Source organism: Podarcis liolepis (assembly GCF_965112155.1).
Source record: "Podarcis liolepis genome assembly, chromosome: 7".
Lineage (NCBI taxonomy): Eukaryota > Metazoa > Chordata > Lepidosauria > Squamata > Lacertidae > Podarcis > Podarcis liolepis.
In genome coordinates this window covers 76184732-76201793 of record NC_139561.1, presented here as the reverse complement: position 1 = coordinate 76201793, position 17062 = coordinate 76184732, and the positions used below count along the sequence as shown (strand labels likewise).

The 17062-nt window shown below is 45.2% G+C and overlaps 2 protein-coding genes and 1 long non-coding RNA gene across 3 annotated transcripts; 1 reads left to right on the top strand and 2 right to left on the bottom strand.

The window, feature by feature from the left end:
• Positions 1-326: 326 nt before the first annotated feature.
• On the bottom strand, positions 327-10752 carry LOC310712419 (uncharacterized protein). Its single transcript, XM_083515464.1, has 4 exons — positions 10458-10752; positions 2818-2967; positions 1550-1684; positions 327-640 (listed from the first exon to the last, which is right to left on the bottom strand). Exons 1-4 carry the CDS (start codon positions 10672-10674, stop codon positions 426-428), a joined length of 717 nt encoding a protein of 238 aa, XP_083371590.1. The 5' UTR covers positions 10675-10752; the 3' UTR covers positions 327-425.
• Positions 10753-10826: 74 nt separating this feature from the next.
• On the top strand, positions 10827-13301 carry LOC310712429. Its single transcript, XR_014528882.1, has 3 exons — positions 10827-10951; positions 11642-11700; positions 12357-13301. It is a non-coding gene; the product is annotated as an uncharacterized lncRNA (long non-coding RNA).
• Positions 11974-17062, bottom strand: LOC310712420 (uncharacterized protein). The gene is made up of 4 exons (XM_083515465.1): positions 16544-17062; positions 15558-15704; positions 14727-14861; positions 11974-12239 (listed from the first exon to the last, which is right to left on the bottom strand). The coding sequence occupies exons 1-4, from the start codon at positions 16716-16718 to the stop codon at positions 12067-12069; spliced, it is 630 nt and encodes a 209-aa protein (XP_083371591.1). The 5' UTR covers positions 16719-17062; the 3' UTR covers positions 11974-12066.

Genomic DNA, 17062 nt, shown 5'->3' with positions numbered 1-17062 from the left:
TCCAAGGCTCCATCTGCACTACACATTTGAAGCAGCCCCATGCCACTTTTAAGCAGCCATGGCATTCCCCCAAAGAATCCTGGGAACTGTAGTTTGTTAAGGGTGCTGAGAGTTGTTAGGGGACCCTAAAAGTTCCTGGTGAAATGGACAGCTCTCTTTGGTTTTACTTACCTAAAAGGAGGGGGAAGGTGGGGAAGAGAGAAGAAACTGTTACAGACCAGGCATTGAAAATGCAAAACAACTTTATTACAAGATTTAGGTGTTGGCTTTTTTTAAAAAAATCAGACATTGGAATATTTAAAAAAAACAACAACAAGAGAAAGCAGTAGGATGGATAATTTTTTTTAATAGGCAATGCGGATTCAAAATAAAATAAAATAAAAAATAGCATGGGAGGGAAATGAGAAACTATCAGGTTGAAGAGTTTAGATTATGGTGGAATTAAGACAGAGGGGTGGGCTTGGGAGGGGGCTTCTTGCAGGTGGAGCAGCCAGGCCCTGACCTTGGAGAACTGACAGCCCCATAGCTGTGTGGTCCCCAGCCTCAGGTTGCTGCATGCTGCCTTCCAAGAGGATTGTGTTGAAATGTTGTTCGCTGCCGGATTGTGTGGTCAGCAAATGTGTCATCAAGCTAAAGAAACCTGCGGGGAGAAAAGAAGGACCATGTTCCTTTTCTGTTTTTTGTTGTTTTTTTTAAGTTGAACTGAATTGATTGGTTGCCGTTTTGTCCCACCCTTCCTCCTAGGAGCTCAGCGTAACAGGCACTTCCCAATTACTCACCCAACTCCTCGCAGTGCATAACAGTAATAATGCAAGCCTCACTGAAAGCATTTTGGTCCCCAGGTTTTAAATGGGGAACACACTGAGAGCTGTTAAATTATGGGGATCAAGGAAGCTCTCCTGCATAAGCCAAACTGGAAAGAACATGAGCTCTGCAAAATGGCCTGTGTGGTTCCTGTTCATTTCAACAGGGCAGGGGTCACCAATGTGGTGCCCATGGGCACAGCGATGCCCCTGTGATTTTCCCCTGCTGTCCATGAAGCCTCCTTGGTTATGAGATGGTGAGGATGGTTAGCTTTTTCGTTCTCAAAAAGTTCATAGAGTAGAAGGAAGGAGTTGGTAGAGTGGCGCTCTTCCCAACTTCCTTCTTTCAGCTCTATGTCCTGTTCAAGGCAAGGCTCTGATTAATTCCACTGGATCTGACTTTGACCCTCATACCCTGGGAAACCTAAACTTTAGCTCTCTTTCTGTCCCCCAGGGGGGGCGGCTGACCTGTAGGAGAAGGGAGAGAATTGACCAGAGGGGGTAGTGCCTCGGCACTCATTCAAAACTCCCAAGAAGGTCACAGGGCTAAGGTGACTGACCATCCCTGCCATAGGGCTTACATGAGAGAACGTCCTGGTGGACTGTGCCCTATGGCTCCGATCCACCTTCCACTTTGCTGTCCTAATAAGTGATGGCTTAATATAGCATCCTGGCCTGTTAGCAGTACTTGAACCACAGTTTCCCAGTAGGGATGCCCTAAGAAACTGTGGCTTAACAAAGCTCACCATTCATGACATAGAGGGTGAACACCAGCCAGGCGAGGCAGAAACTCCAGGTGAAGTGAAGGTGGCCGACAGAGCTCAAATCTTTCTGGGTCATGTCAACTGTGTATGAGGCCATTGTGACAAAGCCGAAGATGCCTAACAAGGAGTAAAAGTGAGTTAGAGATGACACCTGAGTAGGGATGGGGGATCCATTTGATCCAGGTTTTTTCATGAACCTGTTGAATGGAGGCTTTAAGCCTGCAAAATAAGCCTTGTGAATGCACCGGAAGGCAGGAAGCTGTCATATACTGAGCCAAACCATTGGACAATCTGGTTTAGTACCGTCTACACCAGGGGTCAGCAAACTTTCAGCAGGGGGCCAGTCCACTGTCCCTCAGACCTTGTGGGGGGCCAGACTATACCTCATGTTGCATCCGCTTCAGGTTGCGTTTTTTTGGGTTGCGGACTGTCGAAACCCGGAAGTACCAGAACAGGTTACTTCTGGGTTTTGGCAGTCGCGCATGCGCAGAAGCAGTAATTGCGCTTTGCACATGCACAGAAGCGCCGAATCGCAACCTGCGCGTGCGCAGAAGCACAGAAGTGGGTTGCGAACACTGTGGTTGCGAACACTGTGGGTTGTGAACGCGCATCCCGCACGGATCACGTTCGCAACCCCAGCGTCCACTGTATTTTGAAGGGGGGGAAATGAACGAATTCCTATGCCCCACAAATAACCCAGAGATGCATTTTAAATTAAAGGACACATTCTACTCATGTAAAAACACGCTGATTCCCAGACTGCCCGCGGGCTGGATTGAGAAGGCGATTGGGCCAGATCTGGCCCCCGGGCCTTAGTTTGCCTACCAATGGTCTCTACACTGACTGGCAGAGGCTCTCTTGGGTTCCCTCCCAGGCCCCCCTAGAGATTGAACCAGGGACCTTCTGCATGCAAAACAAATTCCTCTACCATGAAGCCACAGGCAACACAAGCTTAGTTTTGTCTACACTGACTGGCAGCTGCCCTGTAAGGCTCCAGACAGAGGATTTCCCCAGCCAACCAGCAGATGCTGGGGATTGAATGCTGGTGCAGAATTCGATGGCCAAGCTGCTCAGTGGGGTGAGCATATTACACCAAATCTGGGCCGACTGAACTGGCTGCCGGTTAGTTTCTGGGCCCAATTCAAAGTGCTAGTTTTGACCCATGAAGCCTTAAACCTGAGACCTTTTGCATGTGAGCATTTGTTGTCCCACTGAGCCCTTCCGAAACTAGGGGGAGTCCTCTTTCTTACCTGTGGTGAAGCTTGCTGCTGAGGACACCAGCATGTTGGAAGGTCCCCCACAACGCCTCAGGCATTGGCAGGAGATGAGGAGGGAGATGGCTGCCACAAAGCCAGTGACCGTAGCAAATGCCAGGAGGATTCTCGAAACTCTCATGAGACCTGCCAGGAAGAGAAAGATTAATACGGATTGTTCATGCTTTGTTTTTTTGTTTTTTTTTAAATGATATTTATTACTTTTTCAACATTTTCAACACAACACTACAAACAAAAAAAGAAAAAAGAAAAAACAATACAAATACAATACAAAAACGCTACATGGACTAACAAAACAAAGCAAAAACCAACAAAAACAATTTAAAAACACCTCAAACATTTTCAATATCTTATATTTCATTCACTTATTTCCAGCGACCTCCTCACACCTCCCTTTTTGTATTCCACTTCTATTAATTGTTTCAGCAATTCCTTTCCATCTTACTCTGTTTTCTATCCTATAATTATCTTAACACATTCTTGCCTTATTTTTCCTTTAATTTTCTATTAATCTATTTATACTTAATTCCTTATAACATTTCTACTAAAGCCATATAACTTCATTCCAACATTTTTCTAACATTCCTTAATTTTACTATATTTGTATAAATAATCTTTAAACTTTTTCCAATCTTCTTCCACCGACTCTTCTCCCTGGTCTCGGATCTTGCCAGTCATTTCCGCCAATTCCATATAGTCCATCAACTTCGTCTGCCATTATCCAACACTTCAGTGCTTTCAAGAAGCAGCCATTCTCTCAACCAGCAAAAAGCAGATGGTTCACAATGAAATTTAGAGGTCTGGCAGGGCAGGTCCACCTCCTTCTTTGGCATCCATCAATATCTTAAGTTTTACTCGAGACTTCCTGCCCTGCCAAACAACTCTAGAAACATCCCTCTGCCACCTCCTGAAACAATCCATCCCATCCAAAGCTTGCAATGTTTGAAACAAAAGCAACATCCCCAGCAACACAGCAGCCCTCATCCCCACCACAGTAACTCGGCCCAACAGTAACAACTTCTGATTTGTCCATATTTCCAAATCCCCCTTCTCTTCAATCCAACATCCTTCACAGTTATCCTTAAACAGATTCACATTTTCGGCGGTCATACTAACCCCCAAATACCTCTCTTTCTCAACCAGTGTTAGTCCTGTCGCCTCCTGAAACTCTGTCAAGCTTTCCTTTTCCAGTTCAGATAGGGCTCTGGTCCTCAAATTCATCTGTTCTTCTTTAAGTTCAATCATAACGAATGTCAGCTTATGATCATCAGATTGTCTTTGTACGGATGGGACTCTCCTCTCCAGTTGTATTGCTTTAGATTCAGCAGCAAGGGTTTTTTCCCTGACTTCATCTGCAGTTTGCCGTATCAGAGTAGATTCCTGTGTCAATTTCTGGGTGGTTTCTGAATTGGTATTCATCTTTTGTCCCAAGTTATTTAAACGTTCTACAATTAAGTCAATTTCAATATTTGCAGCATCCATTTCCACATTTATCACGTCTGTTTTCTTGTGAAGTTGTTCCAGCGAATCGTTTATTTTCAATAATGCAACCACTAAGGCCTCTTCTGTCGACATCCCATCTGTTTTTTCCTTTCCATTTGCCATAACACTTAAGAGATTCAAGGTCAATTCCAAAGTCTCACAATTTTTTATCTTGCAGCTGGAAATTCCCCTAGCCCAGCTCCTGTAAAGTAACCAGTTTCAAAAGCTTCCACTAGGGGAAAACAGTTTCTATTTGTATTGGTCAGTATGTCCTCTTTTAAACACAGTTTCAATAATCCAAAGTTAGTTTCAATTTTCAGTTACTTTCCTCCTTTTTTTGAAAACAACCGGAGACAGTAGAAACAATGTATTCTCTTGTTTAGCTACCTGTCAATGAACATTCTAAACACTGTCAATGGACGTTCCAAAAACATCAATCCTGCTAGCAGCCCGTTTCCAGGGTCAGAGCGGCAGTATTTTAACTCTCTTAACTCTCTCCTACAGGCATATTCAGTCCACCACTTCACCCCCTCTTCTCCTGTCTCCAAAAAGGGGTGGTTTAGTTCTTTACCGATGGAAATTTAGTCTTTTACAAAAGGCTTCCCAAGACTTTAGCTTGCAGCCTCCTTGCTTCAGTTTATCTACAAAAGGGGGAGGCGTACTTCCTGTATTGAACCTCCCCATTTCGATGCCAGATTAAACGTTTAAAAATCCAATTCTTCCCAATTCAGCTCTACTCACGGGTAATTACTTTGGAGTCAAATTGTCCACAGGAAAAAGTCAGTGCTCTCCGACAACAGCTATGCGGCTTCGCTCCGTGGAAGAAGCAGACGATTTGAAGCACCGCGCCGCTCACCCCACATCGCCCCGGATCCCCGAAACCGGGTTTCCCCGCGAGTAGGGGAGGCACAAAAGGTGCCCGCCGAATCCCACGTTCACAGGCTTCTCCCGCCTGTGATTTTTACGGGTCTCCGCCTTCGCCGTGGCAGTACAGACCCAAATTCCCATGGGACAAATTGCTCCCGATCAGAGGAATTCCGCCATTGCCGGAGGCTCCAACCTGGAAGTCCCCCGGATTGTTCATGCTTTGTGTCCTGTCTGAAATGCTGGAGAATGCCTGCATACAGGGGGCTTAAGTCCATTGGTTTCATAAAGGGTGAAAAGGGTAAAGAACCCCTGGATGGTTATTTTTTTTAAAAAACATTTTTTTGATTTTCCAAAAATAACAAAACGGGGGGGGGGGGCAGAAGAAATAATAATAACCAAATTAAACCATAATTTTTGGTCGACTTCCCTCCACTCCCCCTCTTGGTTCCATTATAATATACTGGTTCATGCATGTCCATAAAACCTTATACAGTAGTACCTTGGGTTAAGAACTTAATTCATTCCGGAGGTCCGTTCTTAACCTGAAACTGTTCTTAACCTGAGGTACCACTTTAGCTAATGGGGCCTCCCGCTGCCGCCGCGCCACCTCTGCACAATTTCTGTTCTCATCCTGAAGCTAAGTTCTTAACCCAAGGTACTATTTCTGGGTTAGCGGAGTCTGTAACCTGAAGCGTCTGTAACCCAAGGTACTACTGTATACTTAACAGTATACCGTATTTTTCGCTCGATAACACGCGCCCGACCATAACACACATGTAGTTTTTAGAGGAGGAAAAGAAGAAAAAAAATATTCTACACAAAACAGTGGATGTATGATTTTTGTGGTTCATGCTGTGGCCACAGACGTGATCTGACGGTGAGTTTGGGGTAGCCCAATGCAAAAATCCTGAGGATCCATGTGGATCCATGCTTTGTAACCACGTTTTTGCACCATTGCAGCCCCATGAAACAGTGTGTGTGTGTGTTGGTGCAGGCTGTAGCCATGGATATGCTATGTGATCTGATGGTGAACTTGGGGTGACCCAGTGCAAAAATCCTGATGATCCATGTGGATCTGTGCTTTGTAACCACGTTTTAAGTGGGGAGGGAAGGAAAAGCACTCATGGGACAAGGAGCACACGTGGAGCACGCTCTGCTTCTCTTCCTCCCCCCCCCCCCCCTTAGCGAGCTGAAAAACTTTGCAGGAGGGACAGAGAGCCTGCTTACTTTAAAGGAGCCTACCGGACAGGAGCCGCTTACACTCGTGTAAGCGGCTCCTGTCTGGTAGGCTCCTTTAAGAAGAAGAAGAGAAGAAGAAGAGTTTGGATTTGATATCCCGCTTTATCACTACCTTAAGGAGTCTCAAAGCGGCTAACATTCTCCTTTCCCTTCCTCCCCCACAACAAACACTCTGTGAGGTGAGTGGGGCTGAGAGACTTCAAAGAAGTGTGACTGGCCCAAGGTCACCCAGCAGCTGCATGTGGAGGAGCGGAGACGCGAACCCGGTTCCCCAGATTATGAATCTACCGCTCTTAACCACTACACCACACTGGCTCTCTTTAAAGCAAGCAGGTTCTGCTTCTCTCCCTCCCCCCTCCCCCCCGCCCTTAGCGAGCTGAAAATCTTTCCTGTTATTTCCAGCAAAGTGGGACGAGAGAGATACAGAGGGCCTGCTTGCTTTAAAGGAGCCAACCGGACAGGAGCCGCTTACACTCGTGTAAGCGGCTCCCCTCCCCTCCCGCTTTGCTCCTTTAAAGAAGCAGGCACTCTGTCCCTTTCTCCTCCCCATTCAGCGGCTCTTCTCCTGCTGGAAACCACGGAGGAGGGAAGCATTCGCTCCGTAACACGCACAGACATTTCCCTTTACTTTCTAGGAGGGAAAAAAATGTGTGTAATTGAGCGAAAACTACGGTACTTAATTTTAAAACCTCCTTCATCTTATTACAAGTGAGTTTTAAAAGTTATACTTCTTAAGGAAAATTCTGGGTTGAGACAGCCCAGCTCGTTGGGGTACCAGTCCTCCGCGGGTCCATGTGGTCAGTAAAAGAAGGAAATTCCAGCCAAGCAATTTGCAGCAAAACAGCAGTAAGTAGACCTAGAACCTGTATTGTTGCGCAACAGGTTCAACAGCAGCGAGTGAACCCAGAGCATGGAGCGACATTGACTTTTAAAACTTCACACCACATCCCAGAATACAGTTCACACAGCATCATTGATATATCATCTTTACAAAATAAAAAAGTTCCTTCCAGTAGCACCTTAAAGACCAACTAAGTTAGTACACTGTGTATCTGAAGAAGTGTGCATAGTTGGTCTTTAAGGTGCTACTGGAAGGAACTTTTTTATTTTGACTATGGCAGACCAACACGGCTACCTATCTGTAACATATCATCTTTACATCACTGACGTGTCACCAAAGGGGAGGGGTAGACAGGGGTTACATTAGTTTAACCTTAGCAAACATGTCCAGACAAGTTACAGGTAGGTAGCCATGTTGGTCTGCCGTAGTCGAAACAATTTTTTTTAAAAATCCTTCCAGTAGCATCTTAGAGACAAACTAAGTTTTTTATTGGTATGAGCTTTCATGTGCATGCACACTACTTCAGATACACTGAAACAGAAGTCACCAGACCTTTATATATATAGTGAGAGGGTGGGGAGGGGTATTACTCAGAAGGGTGGTGGGAATGGGTGATTGGCTGATAGGTGTGGTAAACCTGTTGATGACTGTTAACGACTGCAATTGGTCTTACAGGAAAAAGCAAGGGGTGAGATGGCTAAAAATAGCTTTATCATGTATAATGAGATAAGAATCCAATGTCTCTATTCAGACCAGGTCTCTCCATGGTTTTAAGTTTGGTAATAAGTTGCAATTCAGCAGCTTCTCTTTCCAGTCTATTTCTGAAATTCTTTTGTAATAAGACAGCTATTTTGAGATCTTTGTATAGAATGTCCTGTATAGAATGTTTATTACTGGGGCATGGAACATAGGAATCAAGAAGGACCATTGGTTTGTCTAAATTAGTTCTGTCAACACTGACCAGCAGCATCACTCTGTCCTCCATCTAGAGAAGCTAGAATAGGGTTTCCCAAACTTGGGTCTCCAGCTGCGTTTGGACTACAATGCCCATCATTCCTAGTTAGCAGGACCAGTGGTCAGGGATGATGGGAATTGTAGTCCAAAAGCAGCTGGGGACCCAAGTTTGGGAAACCCTTAACTAGAGGCATGAGTTCACTAGGCAAAATAAAACAAAAACACTTTGGGCACATTGCATGGAGATCGTTGCCAGGCCTGGACAGAGAGAATTGGGGTTCTCCCTTCCTGATCTGCATACATAATTCCAATATCCATCAATCCCTAAACAGAAGATGTATCTCTTACTGGGTGAAGATGGATCTCTTACTGGGTGTTGGGGTCGCTATTTCTCACCCTAATCTACTTTGCAGAGTTATGTGAGGATGAAAATGGGCGAAGGAGGAGAAAATTGCACACGCTGCCCCAGGCTTATTGGAAGAAAAGGTCACGGTTGAGGTGGGTGGGAGGGGAGGATTAGGGAAAAAACCCCGAGCAAATAGATGCATCATCAGTTGTGAATATCCCTACTTGCTTTAAATAACAATGCACCTGACGTCTGTTCCAGAGGGTAGGAGTGTTTCTTTCTTAAAGCTGCTCAACAGCTCAGCTCTCAGGAGGCAGCAAATGGGATGTGGTTTCCCCTTCTAAACATCACTCTTGACAGCTCTAGTTCTCAGGAGGCGCTGACGGTTGTAGACACTAGTACAAATCATCATTATCAGTAACTTTCCGACAGCTTGCAACAACAGTGCCATAGCATCTGCACCAGCCGTCTGTCCCCAGTCCAGCTTCAACGTTTGAGGACTAGAGTTCAAAGCCCTAAATAATTTCGGACCAAGATACCTTAAGAGGGTCTTGCTCCCTATAGGCTGGCTAAATCACTGCCATGTTCAGGGGCTGAACTTTTGGAGGTGCCTTATCATGACCCTGAGACCAAATCTCTCTATACTGTCTGGATTTTGGCATTCTGTAAAGGCACTTTTAAACAGTTTTAAAAAATTCAATCACCCGACAGTTAAAAATAATCAGCAAATCTCTGCTCTATATCAAATTGCTTCAGATCATGATATGGAGATGATAGATAAGTATATATATATATATATATATATATATATATATATATATATATAGTTATGAGTTTGTAGGGACAGTGTTAGGCTGTTTGCAGACACCCCTCCTAATCCCTGGATCAAATAAGTGTTAAAAGTTAATCAAGCCTTCTAATTCTTGGGACAGTCAGGTTAGTGTCCTGTTAAGGCGATTGCTTGGGTGATGGGCCATTAAAGTGGGAACAAAGGAAGCAGCTCTGTGGGCGATGGTAATTGGGTGGAGCTCCACCCTCCCTCAACTCTGGGTAGTTAGGAGGATAAAGCCAGGGCTGTGAAGGGGAAGTAGAGTGGTGTGAGCTAGAAGCAAAACAGAGAGAGCGCGCGCAAACAATGTTTGTTTGAATCCAAGGCTGTAGCTATGGGAGAAGCAAGCTCTCTTGGGTTCTTAATTCTGTGAACCGTAGGCTCAGGTTGCATATATGTGCAAACAAACCATACATCATAAAAATACCACAGTCTCTGCTGTCCTTCATTCCAAAGGAAACACAAACTCTGGGCCCTGGAATCTTGCACTGCTTAGAGATTGGGGTTGCATGCAACAATAAAAAGGACCCCTGACCATTAGGTCCTGTCGTGACTGAGTCTAGGGTTGCGGCGCTCATCTCGCTTTATTGGCTGAGGGAGCCGGCATACAGCTTCCGGGTCATGTGGCCAGCACGACTAAGCCGCTTCTGGCGAACCAGAGCAGCACACGGAAATGGCGTTTACCTTCCCACCGGAGCGGTACCTATTTATCTACTTGTACTTTGACATGCTTTTGAACTGCTAGGTTGGCAGGAGCAGGGACCGAGCAACAGGAGCTCACCCCGTCTCGGGGATTCGAAGCAAATTGTTTATCTCCTCAGGAAATAATGAAATGAACATTTCATAACACCTTGCTTCATTTGGGCTTACACATCAGTACATGTTGGCATGGGATCTCGCTGGAGATCCAAAAACTGACTTAAACATCTCCTGAAGGGCAGATCCCCCAGGACTGGAGTTATGCAGCCGTGGGGCAAGAGGAGATGGTTGCTTGTGTTTGGGGCGGAGTGCCGGAAGGTGTAGGACTGAGATGAGCGGGCACCAGCGCACCTCCTTACCGCTGCTCCTGCTCAGTTGGGTGCAGGCCACGTTGTTGCAGAGTTTGTTGGCCACGGGGTTAGGAGGCCCGTTCGTGTCCGGGGCAATGATTTCCATCCAGGAGGGGCTAAGCAGGGAGATGGAGAGGAGGAGGAAACTGATGCAAGTAGAGGCGGCTGTGGTGGCTCGATAGGGCAAGCTCACTCGGAGCCACTGGCAGGCATTGGCAGGGGGCATCTTCGCTAGGGGGAAGAAACAGCTACTGAGGACCACTGAGAACTTGTGGTGACAGTGGTTCCTAGAGTCTCTGTGCAGCAGTTAAGGCTCCTGCAGATACTTCTAGCTGGTCTCAACTGCCGTGGAATCTTGACTTCTTTCATATCCTTGGGTTGAGGGGGTAGGAAGTGGCCTGGCGCAGGGTTGATTTATTTACTGTGGTGGTGATTTGTTTAAACTGTTTTTGATCTTGAATTTTAAATCTCTATTAACCTGCCCTGGCCCCTATCAGTGAAGGGCAGGTCTTAAATGTAATGCTGGCGTTATTGGTGATGATTGATGGTGGCAATGATAATGATAATTACCATTTTTTTTTGCTCTATAAAACTCACCTTTTCCCTCCTAAAAAGTAAGGGGAAATGTGTGTGCGTCTTATGGAGTGAATGCAGGCTGCGCAGCTATCCCAGAAGCCAGAACAGCTGCGCAGCGATCCCTCTTGCTGTTCTGGCTTCTGAGATTCATAATTTCCCCCCCTTGTTTTCCTCCTCCAAAGACTAGGTGCGTCTTGTGATCTGGTGCATCTTATAGAGCGAAAAATACGGTAATAATATAATAGGGGCAGGGGCAGTGACTGAGAAGACTAAGCTGATTCCTGTCTTTTTTGGCCCAACGGTCAATCATATCTTACCGGTTGTATCCAATGTTATTCCTGTTCAGAGTAGCCCCATTGAAATTAATGGCCAGGACTAGCTAAGGTCCATTAATTTCAGAGTGGGCCTACTTTGAGTAAAATGTACTCATAGTTTTTAGTTTTATTTCATTTTTTAACATCATCATAATTACAATTTTTATACTGTGCTTCATCCAAGGGTCACAAGGCAGTTTAGAATATAAAACCACGATTTGTAGCATTTTACTTTGTGGTGTTTACAGAGGTTTAGTTATTTGCGATGATTGTTTCCCCCTTATACCTGTTCTTGATTTTTAGATGCAATTTGAATTTTGATTCCCCAAAGGATGCTTCATTCAACTGTCAACGCATCTGTGGTGCGTGTTTTTGCAATGTTTTTTGTATTTGCTGTTTGTTTTAACCTACGTTGCCTTGCTTTAATATAAGCAACATATCCACTATCCAAACAAACAAACAAACAAACAAACAAACAAACAGACTGAAGACCAGACAGTGGCACTATTCATTTATTTAAGAATTTATAAACCACACTTTCATCCCCCCCACCCCCACCCCAACAAGGCAGCATACAATTTACAAATCTTTGTTTACATCCAAGGAGGCATCTCCTCTCTCCCCCCACCCCCACCCCCATCTCCCGTACATGCACTGACAATTTCTGAAAGGATTGCTTGGGACCCATATGCCCCCGACAAACACAACACAGACAAGCGCCCCCTCCATTATTTATGATGGGACCGCCTTGCTGATACAGACATCTTTCTTTCCCCTTCTGAATCCTCCAAATAGCTCGATGAGCTCGAGGTACTTTCTGAGGAGCTCGAAGTGATTTCTCCATCTGAGAAACTGGATCCGTGCACCAGCAAACGTTGGTGTGCCATCAGGCTGAACAAACCTACAGAGGGGGTGGGGGTGGGGAAGGGAAGTGGCGGGAGCAGCACAAAGTGCACATTATTTCATTTAGATATTTCATTTAGAATTTATTTTCTTATTCCTTGATCCCTTGTTTCAGGGATCTATTCAATGGCTTGCCGTTGATGTGGAAGGAGACCTAAAACATATTCAAGCAAAAAAAGATGATGGCGCCAGCATAAGGTGCAAAAATCACTGAGGAGGATTGACACTTGGTAATCCTGAGAATGAATCTGGCTCAAATGAATTCTTCCCCAGACTTTGACATTCTGCATTTCCAGCACAGTTCCTGGATAGGAACTTGACAGGGTGGAATCCAGATTAAAGAAAAGAATTTCGGATTCCCCCTACCCCCGGACCTTGGGGAAAGCTGAAACGCTAATATAGTTTCAGTGGTGACCTCACACTTTTGCAACTTCCTCTCTAGGCTATATCATAGAATCATAGAGTTGGAAGGAACACTGAGGCTCACCTTGTTCAACCCCCTGCATTGCAGGAATATGCAGTTGTCCCATACGGGAATCGAACCCACAACCTTGAGATTACCAGCACCATGAGCCACGCAGGCTGTGTATATATATATACATATGAGAACTCTAACACCATTTCTTCCAGAGCACATTTTATGTACTTTAAGTAAACTACAGTCCCCAAAGATACTTAGCGAGTGGAGCTATCACTGTGAAAGTGATTGAAGCATGTTTTGCATGTATGTTGTGGATGTGGCCAAAGTATGCTTGGCTTTAAGATCAGGGTTTCTGATGGCAGGGAGGCTTCTAAGCATGTTCTAGCTGAATGCACCGAGAAGTCCCCTTAAGCCCCTTCATGCTCAATGTGCAGACAGTCTGAACTGGAACTGGTGCAGACAGGGAAGGAGATCTTGTGCCGTCTAGTGTGCAGAGGTGGGAAATGCAACTCATCAAGGCATATATGAGTCCTTCAAGTCCTGACTCCAGTCTGTTTCATGGGGAGGCCGGCTCAGGATACAGTCCAAGTCAAAGGCAACACAAAGAGAAGGGAGGGGAAACACATTCATTGAAAAAGACAAAGCAAAGGGGGATGAAGCAGGAACTGAATGACCTTGACTCTAAGAAATATACTGTTAGGATATTTCCGTTCCACCTTAAAAGGGAGCAGGAAGTTTGTGTCACAGCCTGCGTATTTCCTGTTCACAGGATGTTTATGTTTTGCTATTGCTTTCGTTTCTCAGTCGGTCGGAGACACTGACTCAGAACGGTCATGTTTTCTTTGTTCTGATCAACGCTAAATAAAGTCTGTAAATATGCTCTCCTGCTGTGCATCTTCTGCTGTGTGCATTATCTGCTGATAAAGAGTGTGCACGAGCCCTGGAATGTGGCAAGGTATTTCCAGGAAACTCGTGTCGCTAGCAGCTGCGTGACTACAGGGATCGACGATCGTCCGGCAGCCGGCTTGGGGCCATGATGGACTATATCTCTCTGGCAGTATCCCAACATATACATCCATATTACAAAAAGAAGTAGATGCATGAAAACCATGGCCTTAGCACCAACAAGCATAAAAATGCAAAATTAGCATTAACAGGTAGCAAAATACAGAGTAATGTGCAGATACAGGTGTCTCAAAGTCCAAAAGTGAAAATGGCAGCGGCCCTGAATGCAATTGCATAAATTCTCAGTAGGAACCATTTTTTGTCCGGCTGATGAATGATAATGTGATGTGACACCAACCATAAAAGGTAAACGATACCCATTTGGGATAAAGACATCCATGTGCCTGACACACATTAGGATAATAGGAATGAACTGGTGCCACCCCAAAATGGCCACCTTGCTGCCAGGCCTTTTCATGAGGCTGGAACAGCCAAGACAGCAGTTCCATGAGACACAGGAGCTGGATGCATAGCTTGTGTTGTGTACAGAAACTTGCATGGCAACTCCTTCCCAGCACTCAGGTGTTCACTCAGAGCAGCCCATTTCCTATTATTCCTCCCCAACATACCACACAACAAGCAGCCTATAACATTATCCTCTTCCCTCACCACTAGGGATGGAAGTATCAGTCAACTTTGGTTTCTTCTCAGTTTCTCATTTTTTCCAATGTGACATTCAGGTATCCACATTTCTGCAGCAATTTGCAGTAAAAAATAGAATAAAAATCCTAATGCAAATTCTTCGATATTATAGGGCAAATTCATCTTAATGAACACATTTTGTATGCAGATAACATGGTGCTGTTGTTGTTTGCAAGCATTTTCTCCTAATACAATGCCTTTTTAATGTATCGTTTTCACTAATATATCCATTTCAATACACACTTTCCCCAAATATATATGCATTTATTTGATCAACTTTGTTTGGCTGAAGAACTGCGTCGCAAAATTCGGATGTGCAAATTTCAAAGGACGCTTCTGTGTATCAGAAACTTCAGATCTGACAAGAGTCATCCTTAAATGCAAACTGGACAGAATATCTTCTCCCTCCTGACTCACCGCTTAAAATGAAGGAAGGGCAAGAGGTCCAGGCCATGTAAAAAGACCACAAGTACGTGATATTGCCTGTTCTGCTGATGGAGTGCGTGGAGATACGGATGGTGTAAATGCTCAGAGCTAAGAACACCAAGGCAGCTGGTGGGGGGGAAACACAAGGAGGAATTTAGTGTGTGGTCCCCTGGAATGTTTTAAGAGAGACAGCAGAACTGCAACAATCTGGCTTCTACGTTTTAGGCCAGTTTTTGGTTTGGGCCCCCTGAACCAAACCAAACTGTGCCCTGCGGAACTTGGGCTTTGCCAGGAGTTTATCTGAGGTTCCCCAGCTAAAAGAGAGAGAGAGAAAGTGGGTGAGCTGCTTTGGGAGACAGCTTGACTACTGATGCACCCCAAGCCTAGTGCCAGTGGTCAGCTGAGTTGGGCACTGGCTGAGGGTCCTCAGAGTTCAGAAAGCCCCCTCACTGGCGCATCTCATGCTCTTCATTTCCCCCACCAGGAGGCAGAAGTCCTTGCTGCTCTGCTGCAAATTATTATTATTATTATTATTATTATTATTATTATTATTATTAATAATAATAATATACCACCCTTAATCGTAAGATCTCAGGGCAGTTCACAGAATAAAATACAGGATAAAAACAAGCAAATCATTAAAACAAAGCAGCAAAACAATAACCCCCATCCCATTCCCACACAAATGACTTAGCATTCCAACCTGCTGTCTGCCCACCCTCAAAACCAGGTTAGAGATGGACTGACTTAGTGTAAGCTCATTCTGTATGTGCCCTGAAATGCAACATTCTTCTACTTCTTTATATGTGTGTATATATATACCTGCAATCAAAGATCCCATTGCAGCAACCAGGTAGCGGTATATTGTGAAAGGGGAGTTGTAGCGGTAAGTGAATGTCATAAATGAGGCCCCAACAATTCCACAGAAAAGGGCTAAGACCAGGAGCGTCCGGGCACCATAGACATTGGCTGCAATGGTAGAACAGAAAACAAAGGAAGACTTATTAGAGGTGGGGGAATAGCAAGGCTCTTCCACGGTCGCCTTCTCTCTCTCTCTCTCTCTCTCTCTCTCTCTCTCTCTCTCACACACACACACACACACACACACACACACTCTCCCATGTCTCTTCCCAAACCCAAATTCTCCATCAAGGAAATGTACCTTTTATAAAGGAACCCTTTTTCAGACCGAGAGCTCACTCCCTTCTGAGCAACTATCTAAGTTTCTCCTTTGCGCAGTTAGGCCAGTTTCCACACACAGTAAGACCAACACCCACCCCTCTCTATCCTAACAAGCAAGAGGTATTGCCACAGTTCAAGGACACATTCCTGCCAGGTGGAAAACACTTGAGAGGCACAGCAGGGCCACTGAGAGGTGTGTTCTAAGGAGAGTGCTGAGGGCAAGACTGTGAGACTTAGAGAGCCACATTGGAAGGTATTGCAAGCCCCCCCCTCCCATCCATTCCCAAATCCAAATTCTGCATTTAGGAAATCCATCCCCCCTGTGCCATTATTTATCTTTTGCAATTTAGCTTTTTCCCCAGCCAGAACTCCCAGGAGCTCAGCTGCCATATCTCTCAGTTGTGCGCCATTGCCATTCTAAGAGAACAAAGGAGAAGTTTGTGGTGAGCTCTGGCCCCTCTTTTCCTAAAAAAAATAGCACAAGGTAGGATGGGGAAAAGGTGGCTTTTTATATCCTTCCTTATAGGTGAACCTCTGAATGACCAATTCCTGAGAAAAAGAATCTGGGTTCACAGGTTTGGGAACTTGAGAAAAAGAATCTAGAATCACAGGTTTGGGAAACTTACGTGAAGCGGCAATGAGATCAGAGCACACCTGCTTGATACAGACTTTCCAAATGCCGCTATAGTAATTCTGCATCTTGGTCTCGACTAGGATCCAGTGGTGATCCATGACAGCGCAGACAAGCAAAATGATAGTGAAGACTGTGAACCCTGTAGCCAAGACTTCGTTCCACCCCATAGCTCTGTCAGTAGGTCTGAGGGCTTCCCTCTATTTCGGCACTTGCTTTCTCTAAGCGGATCCCATTTCAAACAATGGTTTCCTGACAGGGTTTCTTGACATGGCCAGAAATGGCAATCTACCCCTGCTTCCACTCGATTTATGAAAAGCTAACAACCTGGAATCCTCACCCTTCTCTTTAGAGTCGAATCCCACTCCTAGTTCCATCGTTTGCTTCTTGGTTACCTTGACTACCGTGGAACATCCCATAGCCATCAGTAGGGTTTCTGTTGGCCAAGCAGGCCTGACCTAACTATCCAATGGATGGGTGCATCTTCGCTGATAGGGCGCAAGGGCTCTTAGGC